This window comes from Balaenoptera ricei, chromosome 8 (assembly GCF_028023285.1).
Source record: "Balaenoptera ricei isolate mBalRic1 chromosome 8, mBalRic1.hap2, whole genome shotgun sequence".
NCBI lineage: Eukaryota > Metazoa > Chordata > Mammalia > Artiodactyla > Balaenopteridae > Balaenoptera > Balaenoptera ricei.
Window position 1 is genome coordinate 101,914,700 of NC_082646.1, and position 20,580 is coordinate 101,935,279.

The 20,580-nt window shown below is 47.8% G+C and overlaps 1 protein-coding gene across 1 annotated transcript; it reads left to right on the plus strand.

Annotated features, from left to right (window-relative positions):
- The first annotated feature begins 653 nt into the window (after positions 1–653).
- Positions 654–12,076, plus strand: SERPING1 (serpin family G member 1). The gene is made up of 8 exons (XM_059931628.1): positions 654–744; positions 1,284–1,358; positions 2,182–2,611; positions 4,077–4,211; positions 5,932–6,135; positions 6,333–6,472; positions 9,940–10,141; positions 11,565–12,076. The coding sequence occupies exons 2-8, from the start codon at positions 1,308–1,310 to the stop codon at positions 11,816–11,818; spliced, it is 1,416 nt and encodes a 471-aa protein (XP_059787611.1). The 5' UTR covers positions 654–744; positions 1,284–1,307; the 3' UTR covers positions 11,819–12,076.
- The last annotated feature ends 8,504 nt before the right edge of the window (positions 12,077–20,580 follow it).

The window sequence follows — 20,580 nt, forward strand, 5'->3', positions numbered from 1 at the left end:
CAGGGCTCTTGGCTCCCAGGCCACTCTCTCCCACCCTCAACACATATAGCTCTCAGCTTTGTGTTTTTTACTTAAGGTGACTGCTCGCTGGACTGGGGGCTTCAGATTCCTTGTCTGTTACAGAATGGAAGAACCACTAACTAACTCCGGGTTTCCAAGAGGAGAAGCAGAACAGCCATGGAGGAGAGCAGGGGTGAGGTTAGGACCTCAGGAAGTCCAGTCCAGGCTTATTTTCAAGTGAGGGCTCTCCAAGTGAGCCAGCCATTTAAGTGCTGTAAGGCTCTTAACTATCAAATGGGCACAGTCGGGCCTATTTCCAAAGGGTTACTCTGAGGGGCCACTGAGATGAGCAATTCCGGGAAAGCTGGTTGCTTGCGAACTGTGGAGCACATTCTGTGTCTGTGCTGCTTCTATCATGACCCATAGAGATGCAGGAGGAGGCTTGGTTGTGTACAGCTGAGAGCTGCACCCAAGCTGCCCCACCCCCGGCTCCCAAGGGGCTTTGGGCTAAATTCCCGGCCTGGCTTACGAATCAGTATCCGTCCCATCCTGATTTACGGGAAATCACACCAGCGATCAATCAGCCTTAATTTGTAACTGGGCAATGTCCTGGGCCAGCCAATAGCTAAGACCGAACACCCGCCCCCCCCCGCCCCGCACTCCCCCCCCCCCCACGCCCCGACGCTGTGGGACTACCCACTTAGTCTGCCCTGAAGCTGCCCAGTGACCAGGAGTTTGGAGCAGGTTTGGTGCTGGGGAGGGGGGTGTTGGGAGAAGGAGGTCTCCTCATCCTCGTCTCCTTCTTTTCCTCCCCAGTGCCCCGCCCCCCCCACCCCTTTATCTCTGCAGTCTGTTTGCTCGCTTCCTCTTAAGACCTCTGCCTCCCCCTCCTTCCCCTCCATCTCCTCCCCCAGGGCTGTCGTGCCCAGCCCCCTCTGGACCTCCCCTCCTACCAGGGCCCCTGGCCTCATTGTTTAGCTAAAGCAGGACCCTCTGGATGGAGCAGATGGACGGAGACCCGGGCCTGGGGGGAAAGGAAGGGCCAGCCGGTGCCGGGAAAGGGAAGCGGTTTGGGGAAAACAAAACAGGGGGAGGAGCCAGGGAGAAGGTGGCCCCGGCACGGAGGAGGGAGGGGGCGGAATTCGCAGAGAGGGGTTAGGGCCGCGAATGGAATGGGGGCGGGCCCCGGGGTGGGGTGGGGTGGGGTGGGGTGGGGCGGCGGGGGGAGGCCCCCTAGGCCCGAGGCTCGGAGCTGGCATCGACGACGGTGGCTGGCTCTGCAGGTCTGGGCTGACGTCGCCGCCCAGATGGCCTCCAGGCTGACCCCGCTGACCCTCCTGCTGCTGCTGCTGGCTGGGGTGAGTGACCCCTTCGGGAGGTGGGGGAGTGGAGGCGGGGGGGCGGGGGGCGGCTGAGGATTAACCCTTCAGGCTCCGGAGAATGAGGAGAGCTCCTCTTGGGCTCAGCAAGTGTGATCCTAGCGCCGGAGTTGGTACAGAGCATGGGAAGAGCGGGGATTCAGACCCACGCGGGGTCTAATCCTGACTCGCTACGGTACCAGCTGTGGTGGCCTTGAGCCAGTCACTTCTCCGAGGCTACCTGTCCTGATTTACGAAGTGGAGAATAAAGCAGAAGGATCAAAGAGGGCAAGGAGATGGGCAGCATTTTGCGATATTAAAAGCAAGGGGTTGTTGAGGAAAGCTGAGTTGCGGGATGGAGGTTGGGCTGGCGAGACCTAGGCTCTCCCCCGTGGTCTGGGAGGTCAGGGATAAGAGATGAGCCCAGGACAAAGGTGGGTGCTTAACTTTGGCGTGTGCATTCAATGTATGTGTGTGAAGTTGACACTGGCAGTGCCCTTTGAGATGTATCAGATGATGTGGTAGTGATCAAGGATCTGGAATCAGAGACCCAAGTTTGACTCCTAGTTTTTCCTTCTGCTTCCCTTGAGACCCTGGGCTAGTTACTTAATTTGTCTCAGCATCAGTTTCTTTTATCAGTGAAATGGGATAATACACGCTTTCTCTGAAGGAATTACTGGTGGTGGCCCCAGGGCAGGCCCCTCTGCCACCAGGCTTTACCGGGAATAATTCTCTGGTAGCCCACCTTCTCTTCCTGCTTTGAGTGTTTGAAGGGGACTGTGCCTCATAATAAAAGAAAGAAAGAAAGTCTCTTGAACCACAGGATAGAGCCTCCTCAAATCTGATTGGTGTCAGCCCCGTGGATCCAGAGAGCTTACAAGGAGGGGAAGGTGAAGGAGATATCCCAAAAGGAGATATTCCCAACAATGTATCCATTCAAGACACGGAGGGCTCTTCCACCCTGCTGAAAACCAACTTGACCATCGTAACAGTCAATACCATCCAGCCCTTCAACCAGTCCACCACTCAACCCATCCAGCCAACTACCCAGGCCACTGCTAAGCCCTTCTGCCCAGCGTCTGTCACCTCCTGCTCTGACTTGGAGAGTCATTCAGCAGAGGCCGTGCTGGGGGAGGCTTTGACAGATTTCTCCCTGAATCTCTACCACACTTTCTCAGTAATAAAGAAGGAGGAGACCAACATTGTCTTTTCCCCGTTCAGCATCGCCAGTCTCCTCACTCAAGTCCTGCTCGGTAAGAACCTGACTGAGTTCTCTCCAGGTTATGTGTTAGATGTTCCCATGAGGGGGGGAGCGTATCCAGATACACACACAGCTATCTGTGCCTCTGGAAGGAAGCTGTAAAAATGGGCTACACTGGGGGTGAGGGAGGGGAATCTTTTTATTCTGGAACTTTCATTTATTCTTTCATTTTACAATGATGTAATAGGCACTATTGCTTATAAAATCCTACGGACTATACAAGAACATATAAAATAAGGTCCTAGCCACCAATCATGGTTCAAGGTAAGGCCATAAGGAAGATGAACGATAAGAGAGAGATGCAGAGTAGAATCATGATAATGCTGCTTCTTAGCTGTGTGACCTTGGGCAGATCACTTAACTCCTCTGAGCCTGAGTCCTTCTGTGTAAAATGGAAATGGTTGTAGTGACCTAAAAAAAATTAAGCAGATAGCCCAGTGCCTGATGTGGTAAGAGGTCAAAAAATGTTAATTCCTCTGCTTTCCTGAGAGACCACAATCAAGTCCCCTGGGGTAATTACCCTAGGAATGGCACCAACAAAGTGCTCCAGCAGTGGAAACAGCTGTCACTCCAAGGGGGAATTCCAGGAAGGCTACTAGAGACAATACAGTGAGCACATAAGAACCTTTCTTCTGTAGTCCCAGAATCCTAACATCCCTAGCCTGTACCCACTGGATGCCAGTAGCACCCCACCCCCCAGTTATGACAACCAAAATGTCTCCACATGTGGCCAAATGTCCCCTGGGAGGCACATTTCAACTGATTGGTTTCAGTTAATTTTTTTATTGCCCAAAAGATATGGCTTGAATCTTTTCTCCATCTTCCAATTATTAACTCTGTGATCTTAAAATGAGTAGACTACTTACTCTCTTAAACCTCAGTTTCCTCATCTGTGTAACGGGGATAGTAACTGTCCTTATGTAAAAGGGTTATGGTGAAGATTCAGTGAGATAATATGGGAGAAGCACTTATGATGCCTGGAATGAAGTAAGTGCTCGATACATTTTATCTATTACTGCACAGAAGATGTGTACAATAAGTATTCAGTAATGAAAAACGGAAAGGGCACTGAACATGCATCCTCTTTTATGATTTCCTGATGTCTCTTCTTAACCATGATCTAGTGTCCCTGCCTATAGGGCGAACCTTTGTAAACCTGAACCAACTAAATAATAGGTCATGTGGAACAGGCAGTGATTGGACCAGGCTTTGGATGATGAGTGGTATTAAAATTAGGTAGGAAAACAGAGGAAGAAAGTATTCAAAACCCTAGAAAATCCTGTGATTATTCATAATTCCCCCACCCTTCTCTTTCTGACATGTATTATCTTCCAAAACACTTCTGGCTCTGATGATATGGGATTCCCCCCATTGCAGCCTGGTGCCTCAACCCTGGTCCCCAACGGTGGTTTCCCACTCCTCCTGCAGTTGCCCCTCATCTCTGCTGTTTGTTGTAGGGGCTAGAGGAGAAACCAAGGAAAGCCTGGAGCGACTCCTCTCTTACCCCAAAGACTTTACCTGTGTACACCAGGCCCTGAAGGCCTCCACGTCCAAAGGCTTTACCACAGTCTCTCAAATCTTCCACAGCCCAGGTGAGTTCCCCGGGGAAGGATGGCAGGTGCTGAGCTGGGTCCTCAGGATTTTGATGGAGACCCGGCACTGGGGAAAGAGAGGACAGAGGGAATGTTAGAATTAGAACAGGGGGATGGAATGCAGAGCAGGTTGGGGCCTCAGAAATATCAGGTGGCTCCTGGGAGCTGGATAGGTCCCCTGGTGAGACCTTGGGCAAGTCATCTGCATTCATCAACTCCATCTAAAGTAAGAATAGCCTTCTGCATTCAGTAATAGAGAGGGCTGGAGAGCTTTAGACATAAAATAGACAAAAAATGCCTGTCAATCTGGAGGTTCCCTGGTGGTCCAGTGGTTAAGACTCTGGTCTTTCACTGCTGTGGGCCTGGGTTCAATCCCTGGTTGGGGAACTAAGATCCTGCAAGCTGCAAGGCTGGAAAGAAAAGTTTGTTAATCTGGGTCAGGGGGTCTTGGGACTCCTATTCTTTGTACTTTCGTGTTATGTGACTTTGTTGTCATTTATGTATATTACATTATTAGGTAGGTAATCAGAGCAATGCGCTTCTAAAATGACCTAACGCAGTTCTTTCAAATTTTGCTCCCCAGAGCCCTAAGGTTCTGCAGAGCTGCTGCAGGAGTCCTGGTGGGAGTGGGGAGTTAGGGAGGCTGAGTGGGAAGTGAGGTGTCACTTCCTGTGAGAGGGAGATGAAGCCAGGTGGGCTTTGAACTCCCACCAGCCTCAACCAGAGCCCTTTTGTATTGTGGGCTTCAGACATGACTATATTTGAAACCTCAGTTCTGCTGAGCTTAAAAATTACAGATTTAGTGTGATTTTCCTCTTTGAATAAGGAAAAAAATTTCCCTGTCTTTTATTTTTTTACTATAAAAGCAATACTCATTCATTGTAGAAAACTGAGAAAATATTGGCATTCCCTGGTGGTCCAGTGGTTAGGACTCTGTGCTTCCACTGCAGGGGGCATGGGTTCGATCCCTGGTCGGGGAACTAAGATCCTGCATGCCACTCGGCATGGCCAGAAAAAACAAAAAACAAAACGAAAAAAACAAAACAAAAAACTGAGAACATATAGGAAAGAAAAAAGAAAGATAGAAAGAAAACTCACCTATCACACCATTATCTAAAAAAAAAACCAAAAACCCTCTTTTTAGAGATGGGAAAAATATGGCTTAGAGGGATTCAAGAAATGTTGCATTTACTTATTTGCTATAAATCAGATTTATCCTCTGTCTTGCTAGGTTGGTGGAAAATACAGCTGCATTCAATATTATCTATTTAGTCCAGGAAAAATTTCTCTTTCAAACACTTTTTTTCTTTAGTGGACCTGGGCTTTGGAGAGCAAAACCCAGGAAGTCTTGTCACACACCTTCCAGGGAGGCTGAAAAGCAGAGTCTGTTCCCTGTTGAATTAAGGGAAGAAAAGAGGGAAAATACAGGCAAATGGAAGTTAAGATCTCAAAGAGTTACCTTGCCAAGCCATGGTCCCATGGCAAATAGAGGCAGTTATAGCCTCGGATGAGTTCTGCTCTTAGCTCAGGATTTGCCTTCTCTGGGTCTCACTGAGCACATCTGTAAGAGGGGCGCGCTGGACCCCTGCTCCGACATACTATGTTCACTGGAGCAGGAAGAGTGATGGGAAACAAGCTCCCTCTCCAAGCCTGCTCTTGGAAGGGGAGAGAGTGTTCCAGGATCTCATGCCTCCCTCTCTCAACCTGCTTCTGCTGCCAGACCTGGCTATAAGGGACACCTTTGCGAATGCCTCTCAGAGCCTGTATGGCAACAGCCCCAAAGCCCTGGCAAATGACGGTAAAGGCAACTTGGAGTTCATCAATGCCTGGGTAGCCAAGAAGACCAACCACAAGATCAGACAACTGCTAGACAGCCTGCCCAGCGACTCCCGCCTTGTCCTCCTCAACGCTATCTACCTGAGTGGTAAGGGGGCCCTGGACCAGGATGTCTTCCCGTCCTGAGTTCCTCCTTCTCCTCCTGGCTTAAAACCCACTCAACCCCAAGTTCCAAGACTGGATCCCATGGTACCTGCCCCACCCCTTGCTAACAGAACCTTTTAACTCCACTTCATCCTCTCCCCACCTGCATTAGAGTAACCCTTCCCCCACTCTTCCCTCTAGCCAAGTGGAAGACAACATTTAACCACAGCAGAACAAATATGAAGGCCTTTTACAGCGGATCCTCTGTGATAAAAGTGCCCATGATGAATAGCAAGAAGTACCCTGTGGCCCATTTCACAGACCCGACTTTGAAGGCCAAGGTAAGTTCTTGGCCCTTCGCACTCCTGTTTCAGAGCCTCTTGCATATCCTGACTTCTTTCCTGCTGTGGCTCCATCGGTGTGGGGCATAGCCTTACCCTTAATTCATCATTTCTACTGCTTCTGACTCTATTTCCACCCTATCTTTTCTCCTTCTCCCCCTCTCCAGCCTTGGCCGAGGCAGGCATTATATATTTGAGGTTGGAAAGCAGGATTCTAAAATTTCTTCATGCATCTCTACTGCATTGAATGCAAAAAGTGAGTCGTGTTCCTATTCTGTGCCTCTGTTTCTCTTTCCAGTCAACCCACCAGTAGGCCCTGCTGGCTTAGTAAGTCCTCTGGGTGTGTACCTGTGCACAGCATGCATGTGTATGTGTACACATGTCTAGGTATATCCATGCGTTCATGTATGTGGTAAGTGCATGTGTGTGCATGTGTTAAATGGCTTAAGTTCCTTAGCAGAAATTGAACAGTATGATTTCAGTGGATGAGGAGGGAGGGAAGAGAGAACATGGAGCCCAGAAGATTCTAGTTAGTAAACTCTCTCGTGCCCAATGACTCCTGCCTTGTTAGGGCAGCAAGACACAGAACTATGAGGCAGAAAACAATGGGAGATACCCAGTGACTTGGTACCAGGCTGAGAAATATAGGATCTGTTCTGGAACATGCCAGGCTTGTTTCCACCTGGGGAGCTTTCCCCAGCTTTTCCCTCTGCCTGGACCCTCTTCACTCAGATTTTCACATAACTTGTTGCTTCTGCTCATCTGGTATCAGCTAAAAGGCCACCTTGGTGGAGAGACCTTCCCCCTCCTTAAAGTAGCCTCCTCCTCACCCTGTAACATCATCCTGTTTTATTATATCCATGATACTTATCACTATCTGAATTATGTTGTTTACTTATTTGATTGCAGTATTATCTATCTCCCTGAGATACCGTCTCTTTCCTTGGCATCAGAGACCTTATCTCTTTTTTTTCCTACTATATCTGAGGGCCTAGAACAATACCACCTATAATAAGTGCTCATTATATTTGCTGAATAAATGAATGAATTCAATGGAAGATGCTAAACGGAGCAACTCCCTTAGTATGAATGGCTAGGAAGACGTCACAGAGGTGGTTACTTTTGACCACTCTTAACCATTCATGCACTTTTCTACCCTTCCGTCCATCCGTCCCTATCCAATGGCTTTGAACATTCCCAACTATTTAACAGAACCAGAATACATGCATAAGGCAGAGAAGAGTGAATATATATGGCCGATTCAGGGCATCACTCTAACTCAGAGTATATGGGGGAGAATATCAATGTGAGGGTTTTGTTTTGTTTTGTTTTTAAATTAATTAATTAATTTATTTATTTTTGGCCGTGTTGGGTCTTCGTCTCTGTGCGAGGGCTTTCTCTAGTTGCGGCGAGCGGGGGCCACTCTTCATCGCGGTGCGCGGGCCTCTCACTATCGCGGCCTCTCTCGTTGCGGAGCACAGGCTCCAGACGCGCACGCTCAGTAGTTGTGGCTCACGGGCCCAGTCGCTCCGTGGCATGTGGGATCTTCCCAGACCAGGGCTCGAACCCGTGTCCCCTGCATTGGCAGGCAGATTCTCAACCACTGCACCACCAGGGAAGCCCCAATGTGAGGGTTTTTTAATGGCAAAGAAGGAATTTTATGCAAAAAAAACCCCAGTCTTTACAGTTTCGTGGGTTTTAAACAAATACTTGATTTAATATATTCATGTTATAAATTCAAAATCAAAGTTTTACTTAAGCCTTTAAATTTTTAGCTGAATTTGCTACATTATTAATCATATATTTATATAAAACACTAACTTTCATTTGTTCTTTAATTAAGCCATTTTGAACAGATTAAACTCCTTTAAACCATTTGTTTCACTTACAAATATGGTTAATTAATATTCCCCTAAGCATTTTGAGCTTATGTATATACTTTATAAATACTTCATACATTTGATATACTTGATTTTCTTTTTTAGCATGTCAGATACCTGACAGAACAGAATTACAGCCCTGCTTGGCCACATCTTGCTAGCACTAAAGCCCACTTGTGAATTGAAAATTCAATCTGAAGAGTAAATCAACTTTCAGTCAACATCTCAACATCAGTCTCAAACCAAATGAAATTATCCCACACCTTTTTGTTCAAAAGCATAAAACTAGCATGTCTGATTCTCTTAAAAATTATAAACGCCATTTTAAATAACAAACACAGATTGCTCTGAACTTATCACCTGGTGTTAATACTACAGAGTTGGCTTATTTTGTTATTCCCATACTTCATTCTAAATTTTCCTGGGATTTAAAGAGTCCTTACCCAATGAAGGGGGTTAGGTTTACCAACTCAGGTATGCTCAGGTTGTTGGCTTGAAAATTCAAGACCACAGTGTGGTAATTTTTTGGTCACAGAGGCAAGGTCTGTACACGGGACATGAAGGGTGTGTACTGCCAGATGAGTGTACCCTATCTAGAGCCTCTGTCAACAGGGATCCCCATGTCCATGCTCTTCAGGTGATAAATCAGTGTACAACCTGCTTCTTCTGGACCATTTTTTCAAGTCCAACAATTGATTGTTTTCAGTTAATTTCTTCATTGCCCAATTGAATTCTGCATTCTAGATTATTCTTGTCCATCTCTCAACCTCAACCATAATGCCATTTCAGTAATAGTCTCTTATCTCCTATTAGTTTCTCAGTCCTGGCACTATTGACATTTTGGGTTCGACGATTCTTCATTATAAGATGCTGTCCCTGACACTGTAGGATTTAGCAGCGTCCCTGGCTTCTACTCACTAGATGCCAGTAGCACTGTGAGCTCCTGTTTCTGCCAGCTCCAAACATTGCCAGATGTCCACTGGGGGCAAATTTGCCCTGAGTTGAGAACACCCCTGTATTGGACTTGTGGGTCCTGCATTTCTCTCATACTTTTATCTGGCCACCAGTTGTAAGTCCTTCTAGTGACAAACTAGCTGAAAAGGTAGGCTAGGATCAGCTTGTACACAATCTTGAATGCCAGACCAAGAGTTTATACTTAATCTCGTAGGCAGTGAAAAGCCATCAGAAGTCTTTAAAAGGACGAACCTGATGACTGTGGTGGTGCATTATGTACGTTATATACCTTCTGCACAACATGCTTGAAAGGAGCTGGGCTCAGAGAGATCAGATTGCTTGCCTGTAGTGCACAGTTAATCAGCAGTAGAGTCAGGACGTGATCCTCAGCCTGTGTGATCAGAACTCGTGCTCATTCCTCTGCCTCTCACCAGCACAGGGTTAGACCAGCACTGTTCACCCAGCTGGCATCCTCATCTCATGGCAAAGCCTGGGAGCCTAGCTCTGGCTGCTGCTTGTTGAAATAGTACAGACCGTAGCAGCGGACTGAAGACCAGCCTTGGGACACAGAGGGTAGGAGCCGGGAGAGAGCTGGGGTAGGAAGACTGACAATGTGCATGTCTTACTCTCCAGGTGGCCCGTCTGCAGCTGTCCCACAACCTGAGCTTTGTGATTCTGGTGCCTCAGACCTTGAAACACCGTCTCGAAGACTTGGAGCAGGCTCTCAGCCCCCCTGTCTTCAAGGCCGTCATGAGGAAGCTGGAGTCGGCCAAGTTCCATCCTACGCACCTGATGATGCCTCGCATCAAAGTAAAGAGCAACCAGGACATGCTGGGTGAGCGCTGGCAGGACTGATCTTAGGCCATCAGAGGAGAAGAGGTTGTGATGGTGGGCTGGGGGTGGAGGGCGGGCCTTGAAATTCCATTAACCCTCTCATCTGTAATCTCAGGTTGCCCCTCAATCCTCTGATTATCCCACTGGATCGTGGAGGAAGCTGAGACTCAGAAAGTTTGCATGACTTACTCAAGGTCCCTTAAGCTGGTTAGAAGTGAGCCGGAACCCCAATATAGGTCGACAGCCCTCCCAACTGTTTCCACTGCGGTCCCTTGTGACATAGACACTGGGAACAGGTCACTGAGGTGGGAGTGGATGCTTCTCCCTCAGAGACATGTCATAAAACTCAGCCACCCCACGGCATATGCAAGAAGCTCTCTACTAAAGGGTCTGGAGGCTTCTGAGTTTAGGGAGGTCAACAGATACTCCGTTTCCTAACCTTAGACCTCACTTCCTGATCTTTGATGTCATGTCCAAATATATCACTTCATTTTCTGTTATAGAACTTGACTTCCTAATAGATGATCTTGTTTCCTAGTATATGACATCACACCCTTGTATGTGACCTCATTTGAGAACATATGTCCTCTTTCCGATACATTACCTCACTTCCAAGGTCCTTGTTGATAAGGAAGCAATGGCATCACTTTTCAGGGTTTTGGGGGGTTGGGGGCAAGGCTTCTCACCACTTGAGAGAAAGTGGTGGTTGGAGTGAAGATGGGCCCACTGTCAGAGGATCCCATGAACTGGACCGGAAGGCACATTATAATGTGATTATAATTTGATAAACAAGGAGGAGGAGGAGAAAGAGGGTATTGGAACTTGGGACAAACCCAGAAAATTCAGGACAAACGTCTCCAACAGCTGAAGGTTTTGTGCTGGGTTGTTTTTTTAATGCAGTATTTAAAAAAATATTTTAAATTATTATTTTTTAATTTAACTTTTAAAATTTTTATACAATTTTATTTTTTATTTTTTGGCTGCATTGCGTCTTCATTGCTGCACGCGGGCTTTCTTTGGTTGCAGCGAGTAGGGGGCTACTCTTCATTGCGGCGTGCGGGCTTCTCATTGCAGTGGCTCCTCTTGTTGCGGAGCATGGGCTCTCGACGCGCGGACTCAGTAGTTGCAGCACGTGGGCCCTAGAATGCGCGGGCTTCAGTAGTTGTGGCGTGTGGTCTCAGTAGTTGTGGCGCACGGGCTTAGTTGCTCTGCGGCATGTGGGATCTTCCCGGACCAGGGCTCAAACCCATGTCCCCTGCATTGGCAGGTGGATTCTTAACCACTGCGCCACCAAGGAAGTCCCTTTTATACAATTTTTAAAGGTTACTTTCCATTTACAGTCACTACGAAACATTGGCTATATTCCCCGTGTTGTACAATCGTGCTGGTCTCTGACTCATTGTTTTTCTCTGCTTATGCCCTAGAATTCTTTGACTTTACCTACGACATCAACCTGTGCGGGCTGACAGAGGACCCGGATCTGCAGCTTTCTGCGATGCAGCACCAGTCCATACTGGAGCTGACGGAGAGCGGGGTGGAGGCGGCTGCAGCCTCGGCTGTCTCTGTGGCCCGCAGTTTGCTGGTCTTTGAAGTGCAGCAGCCCTTCCTCTTTGTGCTCTGGGACCAGCAGCACGAGTTCCCGGTCTTCATGGGGCGGATATATGACCCCAGCACCTGAGACCTGCAGGAGGCCGACCAGGGCAAGCCCGACCCCTCTGGCCTCAGCTCTTCTAGTTGCAGCCCTGCTGCTGCCTGCCTAGACTTGTCCCCGGCTGCCTCCCACCTCAGGTCTGCCCTCCACCTGAAGGGCTCCCGTGGGGTCTGGTGAGGGGACCTGCTTCTATCATCCCTTCCCTGTGACTCTCCAAAGCACTTTTCGCAGCTTTCTCTGGTACAGATATAGCAGACTCTACAAATAAAACCTGGCAGTCCATGACTTCCTCTCTCATTTGCCTTTCAATTTTAGAGGACTAGGGCTTCCGAGGCCCCTATATCGGCTAGCTATTGCTGTAACAAGTCACTCCAAACTTAGTGGCTTAAAATAGCAACCATTTATTATTTCACATAAGTCTGGGGGTTAAGGGCTGAGTGGTCTTGCTGATCTGGGATGGACCTGGCCGACCTTCCCTGGGCTCGCTCATACATCTGTAATAGTTGGTGGGTTGGTTGGGGACGACTGATCTACGATGGCCTCAGCTGGAACACCTTGGCTGTCCTCTGCATGTCTCCGGCATCCTTCCAGCAGTGCTAGCCTGCAGTGGCAGAGTTCCGAGTTGAGGAGTCAAAGACAGGCAGTCTTTCTCACACCCTGCACCTCTGCTTGCATCACGTTTACCATTGTCCCATCAGCCAAAGCAAGCCACATGGCCAGACCGAGAGTTAGAGTGGAAAGGCACTGCAAAGTGGCAGGGCAGAGTCATTAACTGGGGGCTTTTCACGCAATCCATTTATCACAGCCCCTATCTCGCTTATTTGTTTGCAACAACTGTGACAACAGTAATAACAGTAGCTAACATTGTTGGGCACTTACACAGGCTGTCTGCTAAGAGCTTTGCAGACATTTAATCGTCACAACAACTTTATATGGTAAACTCTAAACTCGGAAAGGCTGTCTTGCTCAAAGTCCTGCAGTTAGATGGCAGAACTGGGATTTGAAAGCACATCCTTATGGCTCTGAAGTCTAAGCTCATACCCACTCTATTCTATGTCTCTGCCCTTCTGCCTTCAAGTCCTGCCTTTTCTTCATATTTTATTTGTTCAACCAACTGACTGAGTACCTAGCATGTGTCTGGCATTATGCTAAGCACAGAGGATATAAAGATGACTTAAACCTAATGCCTGCCTTTAAAACCTATCGCTTGGCACTTCCTTGGTGGTCCAGTGGGTAAGACTCCACGCTCCCAATGCAGGGGGCCCAGGTTCGATCCCTGGCCGGGGAACTAGATCCCACATGCGTGCTGCAACTAAGAGCCCACATGCTGCAACTAAGAGCCCGCCTGCTGCAACTAAAGAACCCACATGCCGCAACGAAGATCCCGTGTGCTGCAACTAACACCTGACACAGGCAAAATAAATAAATTTTAAAAAATAAAATAAACCAAAACCTATAGCTTGATGGGGGAGACGGATAGGAAGATAGATTTTTAACACAGAGCATTTTTTTTAGTCTCTGAAGTTATTTCTTAATAAGTTTTCCTGGGGGACTTCCCCGGTGGTCCGGTGGTTAAGACTCCGCGCTTCCACTGCAGGGGATGCGGGTTCGATCCCTGGTCAGGGAACTAAGATCCCGCGTGCCACACAGTGTGGCCAAAAAAAAAAGAAAAGTTTTCCTCATTTCCAGCTTCTACTCCGAGACTCACTGATGCTCCAGCTCTTAGCCCTTCTATTTCCCTCTTTCCCGTCTTTTTCCTTCTCATCCTTTTTGTCTCAATCTCTATTCCTTTCTTTGCCTCCATTTCCCCCCCACCGCCCCGGCCACTACGTCTCTCTCCTCTCCCATCCTTCCCCTCTCCTTGTTATAATGTTGTCAACCCAAACATGCTGACTGATTTCTGGCTTTAGCCCTTCAGCTGCAGGTCTGGTTGTCCTTGCCCCCTGCCCCTTACCCCCCGCTTGCCCCCTCACCTCCCAGCTCTCTCACACACTCAGACATTCAGGTTCCCAAGCACAAACAGCGCAGAGGTATGACTACTTTCCCAGGACGACACATGGGGATTCAGCCGTCAGTCCACAGACATTTATCAGGTATCTGATTTAATTTTCTAATAGTGTCTCAATTTAGGTCAAAGTAGCCCTGCCCGAAATGTTTCTATGCGGGGAGTGTCTTCCTTAAGGCCATCAGAGCCATTAGGATATATGCTTACATCACTGCAGCTCTCACCATAGGGACTTCTATAGAATCTGGCTTCTCTGTACCCCTCTCACATACCCTGGTGATAAGGAGAAGCAGGCATGGGAGGGCAGTGCAGTAACTGACCTAGCTGGATACTGCAGCCACACTTGCAGCTCTCTGCCCTTTGGGCTGGTTTCCTTCTCTATGGCCTGGGAGGGGTGCCAAGATCAGGGCTGAAGTGCAGGATCAGTGGTGACCAAGCTTCCATTTTTTTTTTTTGGCCATGCCGCACAGCATGTGGGATCTTAGTTCCCCGACTGGGGATTGAACCTGTGCCCCTGCGTTGGAAGCGCAGAGTCTTAACCACTGGACAGCCAGGGAAGTCAAGACCCAAGCTTCCTGTGTGCTCTTTCTAGTTTATGCATGTTCTGGTTGAGGTCAGGGGTTTCTGAGAGGGGAAGAAAGAAGACATGGAGGGGGTTCATGGCTTATCCCCTGCCCTGTCGTTCATCTACTCCTGCTTGCTTCCCGATCTTCAGACTGTGCTTCAGGACCTGGCTCCCCGTGTGGACTGTTTCTGGGGCAAAACCTTAGAATGGCAGGTCCCCAGCCAGAGGCCTTCCCTGCAGCTCAGTCTCCCAGCCAAGGCTGAGAGCCAAATAAGAATCACCCAAACTTGATTTGTAGCTTGGTGGACATGGAGAGACTGCTCACATCAGGCTTGATTTGCAGAGTGATCTCTGTATGTCCTTCCCTTCTCAGTCAATTTCTCAGGCTGCTGGAGAGATGCCAAATTCCTGTCTGGGGGGCTGGACTTACACTGAGCCCTATGTGAGGAACTGTTGAAAGCAGTCACCTCTCAAATTTAGGAAGATTCCCCCCTCCTTGGGGGAGATCCTGATGTGATAAAGATGGTGCTCAGTGCCAACCCCAAATTTGAAGGAGAATGTGATCCTGACCCATGGGCATAGAGCTTTACAAATTTTTTAACCCTCCCGACCATGCTGAGAGCCAGGTATTATTCCTGTTTGTGAGATAAGGAAGCGGAAACTCAGAAAGGTTAAGTAACTATCCGATATCACGCATCTATAAATTGATCCCACATTGTCTGAATTCGAATGTACGAGGTGGCTTATTGGGCCAGGTTTATTTCCTTTCTACTCAAACTAGACTATAAATCAGATCTGGGACTTCCCTGGTGGTACAGTGGTTAAGAATCCGCCTGCCAACACAGGAGACACGGGTTTGAGCCCTGGTCCTGGAAGATCCCACATGCCGCGGAGCAACTAAGCCCATGCGCCACAACTACTGAGCCTGCGCGCTAGAGCCCGTGAGCCACAACTACTAAGCCCGCATGCCACAACTACTGAAGCCCACGTGCCTAGAGCCCGTGCTCCCCAACAAGAGAAGCCACCTCAATGAGAAGCCCACGCACCGCAACAAAGAGTAGCCCCTGCTCGCTGTAACTAGAGAAAGCCCGCGTGCAGCAACGAAGACCCAATGCGGCCAAAAATAAATAAGTAAAATAAATAAATTTAAAAAAAAAAGAAAAAAAAGAATCGCCTGCCAATGCACAAGACACTGGTTTGATCCCTGGTCCGGGAAGATCCCACATGCCATGGAGCGACTAAGCCCGTGCGCCACAACTACTGAAGCCCACGCGTCCTAGAGCCTGCATTGCGCAACTACTGAGCCCGCGCCTAGAGCCCATGCTCTTCAACAAGAGAAGCCACCGCAATGAGAAGCCCGTGCACCGCAACCAAGAGTAGCCCCCGCTCACCACAACTAGAGAAAGCCCGCATGCAGCAACGAAGACCCAATGCAGCCAAAAATAAATAAAATTTAAAATGATAATAATACATCAGATCTGTGTTTTTTATGCCCTGCACCATGTGCCCCACCACGCCTATCAAAGTGCCTTACATTAAAAAAAAAAAAAAAAAAAAAATCTATTGAGTGAATGAATGATTGAATGAATGAATCACCACATCCAGGTAGGGGGAAAGAGGAGATTCCTTTACATCTGGAAAGAGTAGAAAGTCTGAGAGTGAAGGGAATTTAAATATTTTCTGTTCTGAGGCTTCTCTTGTAAGAGGGCACGTGTCCCTTTTAGGGGGTTAGTTTGTTTAAAACGATAAACATTTATTTAGCTCATGAGTCACTGAGTCTGTGAGGGCCTGGCAGGTTTAGGGTGGCCTTGATTATGTGTCTGCTGCAGTCAGCTGGGGGGTTAGCTGGAAGGTCTGATGAGGTTTGGCTTTGGGTTTGTACAGGCTCTTCCATATGGCTGGGACCTTGGCTGAAATGAATCAGCTCACCGGCTCTGCTCCATTTGGTCTCTCATTTTCCAGGAGGCTAGTCTGGTCTTATTCAAATGGAGGTTGCAGGGGTCTAAGAAAGTGGGCAGAAACACACAAGGCCTCTTGAGTCTGAAGCTAGGAAGTAATATAACATCACTTCTGCCTCATTCTATTGACCAAAACAAATCATCAGGCCAGCTTAGATTCAAAGCGTCAGGGAAATGTGTCCCCTTTTTTTTTTGGCTGTACCGCGCAGCTTGCAGGATTTTAGTTCCCTGACCAGGGATTGAACCCAGGCCCTCAGCAGTGAAAGCACAGAGTCCTAACCATTGGACCGCCAGGGAATTCCAGAAACGTGTCCACTTTTAAAGAAAAGACCTGCAGAGTCATTTTGCAAAAGGCATGCCTATAAGGTAGCATGAATAACTGTGGCCATTTTTCTAATCTACCATAGTGGTCTTATGTATATGTAGAGAAAGTCAGCAACTTTCCCCAACAGCTTGCTACTCTGAGATTTTCCTTAAAGAATCAAGAACTTTTTGTCTGTATCATTATAATATTAGAAACAACTTATTACATGAAATGTCATGTTGCCTGCATGTAATTTTACCCTTCCTTTTCTGCTGTCTCTGTGACTGGCATACTTAACAACCCCCAGCTCCTCCACCCACAGGTGTCACTTATGAGGAAGACAGAGGGCCATACACTCATAAACACACACATCTAAGACGCCCACCTCCTCGTCCTGCCCTGCAGTCCCACTCTGGGACAGGCAAAGTTCCAGTCATCTGCTTCCCATCCCCAATGACACAATCCTCCACTGGTGGATTTAGTTGAGGGTGTTCCGATAAAGAATCTTGAAGTGTGATTAGGGTTGCATTGCAGTTAGTCCTTGCTGCCACATGGTGTCACTGTTGAAACTTTGTCCTGTGTAGCCTCTTGGACACATAATCTGTTCCAGATTCTTAAACAGCTGCTGCAGAGATTTAAACTTTGATTCCAGAGTTAACAGTTTACACTCATTCAGCCACTGTTTTCAAAAGTTCAATAGCTTTAGGTTCTACCTGGATTCCAGAAGACTTCCCGACCTGAGCCACATGCTGTGTCAGAATCCACCTAGTCCCTAAAAACCCTTAGGGCTGGGATTAAGAATAACTGTAAAAACTACCTAATATGCATACGCATTTACCAAGCTGAGAAATTTTCATGGGTTACATAATTTCATTTAAGAGGAGATCACACCTTATGAAAAAGATATGTTACCAAAGACGCTGGATAATTCAAGACTCACATAATTTGACACTATATTTCCCAGAAGAATAATTGTAAAAGGTAGGGAAAGGAATCTTCAACTACTGTAGAATATTTTTGCCTTTGTGCTATTTTTTATTTACTGAACACTAAAAGTCTCACGTTTCACAGAGTAGGCACTCCTAAACTAACTTCTTGGCATGTTATGACAGTTACTTGGGCTTTTTCATAATGTTTTATCATATCTAACTTCCATTACAAAGTTATTGATTTTGGAGAGTGTTTTTTGGCACTAACGCCACCACTTAATGAACTCTAAGATAACATCATTCTAGGATACAGAAAATATTTTCTTTTTTTTAAAGTTTTTTTTTGTTTTTTTGTTTTTTATTTATTTATGGCTGTGTTGGGTCTTCGTTTCTGTGCGAGGGCTTTCTCTAGTTGCGGCAAGTGGGGGCCACTCTTCATCGCGGTGCGCGGGCCTCTCACTATCGCGGCCTCTCTTGTTGCGGAGCACAGGCTCCAGACGCGCAGGCTCAGTAATTGTGGCTCACGGGCCTAGTTGCTCCGCGGCACGTGGGATCTTCCCAGACCAGGGCTCGAACCCGTGTCCCCCGCATTGGCAGGTAGATTCTCAACCACTGCGCCACCAGGGAAGCCCCAGAAAATATTTTAAATGATAATGTTGAATATTAGAGTAATAGCACATTAGTCATTAAGGTCACTATCAGAAGTTATGACGCACGTAAACAGTTTGATTCACGATAGAAATACTGATGGTGGTTATTTACTTTCGCCAGCCCAAGTGATGCTGTCATGGGGTAATAGTTGTAAACAGCCTACAAACCACTTGACACACCAATTTTTTTTTTTTTTTTTTTTTTAAATAATTAGGAAGTGAAGAGTTTGGGGTATTTACTACTTTTGTTTATTTTTAATACAGTTTTATAGCTACTTTATTTATTTATTTATTTATTTTTCGCTGTGTTGGGTCTTCGGTTCGTGCGAGGGCTTTCTCTAGTTACGGCAAGTGGGGGCCACTCTTCATCGCGGTGCGGGGACCGCTCCTCATCGCGGTGCGCGGGCCTCTCACTATCGCGGCCCCTCCCGTTGCGGGGCACAGGCTCCAGACGCGCAGGCTCAGTAGTTGTGGCTCACGGGCCCAGCTGCTCCGTGGCATGTGGGATCTTCCCAGAGCAGGGCTCGAACCCGTGTCCCCTGCATTAGCAGGCAGATCCTCAACCACTGCGCCACCAGGGAAGCCCGACACACCAATTTTGAAATCATGCAAACTTGATGACTTTTTTTTTAATTTAGAGGGATTTGCAGTTTTTCAAATTTGCATAATTCAAATTTACATAATATATGATAGCACCATGCCAGTATTATCCCCTTTTTGTCAATGGACAATGAAGCCTTAGAGAGCAATTAATCTACTCCTTCAAGGTCTCATAGCTGATGAATAGTGGAGTTGGGAGTAGACCCTAGTGCTTAGCAACCTAGATTCCATTTTTCTCAAGGAAATTTTACTTTAGAGACCTTACTGTTATTCTCTGTCCTAAGCCTTGGTTGAAATTATACTCACTCATTCCCCAAATCTCTCCACAATCTTGACTCTTAAGAAGAAATGTTGGGGAAATGTGAATTCCGCTTACCCCAGAAAAACCCTTAAGCAAATTAGGACACCTCTTCCATCCTGACCTGCTTTGGCTACCAGGGGCCTCAGGAAGGGGCATGGTCATATCTGTTATTTCCTCCCTCAGGACGTGGGCTGCCTACCAGTCAAGTGACTTCTTCAAACTGAAAGTCCCCTTCAAGTGACCCCAACAAAAATCTAGCATTTTATGTATTCCTCCCATTGCATATTTAACCATGTCTTGACTAGCAACTTAGCACACCTGCACACTCATATGGGTATGTGTAAGTACACACAAACATACATATGTGCACATGCATGCATACACTGATACCAGAGTCACAAATACACACATATACTTGCATTCACACCCACGTAGAAAAGCACACGCACACCAGCCGCTGGAAGTCTGTGCCAGAGTTTCAGGGCAAAGTTTACACCCAGCCCCAGCCCCGAGCCCTGAGGAGGGCCTCCCAAGCAGGAGGAGCAGGGAACACTCCCCCAAGGGAAGAATCTCAGAGCCAGTCGGCACTAATTACAAGCCGTGGAATACGCTCGCTCATCCATCATCCCCGAGTGACAGTCTGGCCGCCCAGCCCCCTCCCCCATTCCATTCCATTTCTCCTTGAGTGACCGGGGAGACTGGCTCTACAGAGTTAAGGGCACACTCTGGCTCAGCTGTTGGCCTTCTGTTCTTCCCTCTCCACACTCCAAGGGCTCTTGTGAAGCTCCCCACTCCTCTCCCTCGCTTAAGCCCCTTTCACTCGGGCTTTTATCATGTGCCCCACCCTGGGCTTCATTTTCAGTATTTCATTGACATTTAGCAATAATCCTGTGACTTGGTATTGTTTTGCCAGATTTGCAAATGAAGGAAAGCAGCCTCTCAGAAATGATTTGCTCAGGGTCACCCAGCTGGGAAGGCTAGCAATGCTATTCAAACCAGATTCTATTTGCACAGGATCCCAATGCATCTCCTACCCCACCCCACCTCCATGTGGGTGACTTCCCAGTTCACCGTCTCAGGTTTGAAGAGCCTGCTTATTGCTGAGCGTTTCCTCTTGGAAACCACACTAGCACTTCTTCCTCGTCTTCTGTCCTAAATCAACTAAAGAGCCAGAGTCTGAAGGAGTCCCACAGTGGGAGACCAAATACCAGTCCCACGGGGCCAAGGGTCAGGGGCTGAGCAGAAAATGCATGGCAATAGCCAGGTGGGTGAGATGGGAGAGCAAGGTTCTGGAGGATGGGCTCACTGTGGACGCAAGGTACCTGACCGGTGGCCAGCTCCAGGGTACAGCGTCAGAGCCAACTCCCCTTCTGCTGCCACAGCCAGACGGTCAGCTCTGTATCCCCAACCCCTACTCATCGAGCTGTGCTTCGTGGGAACGGGGTGTCCTGGAGGTGCCTCTGGGCCCCCTTCAGAG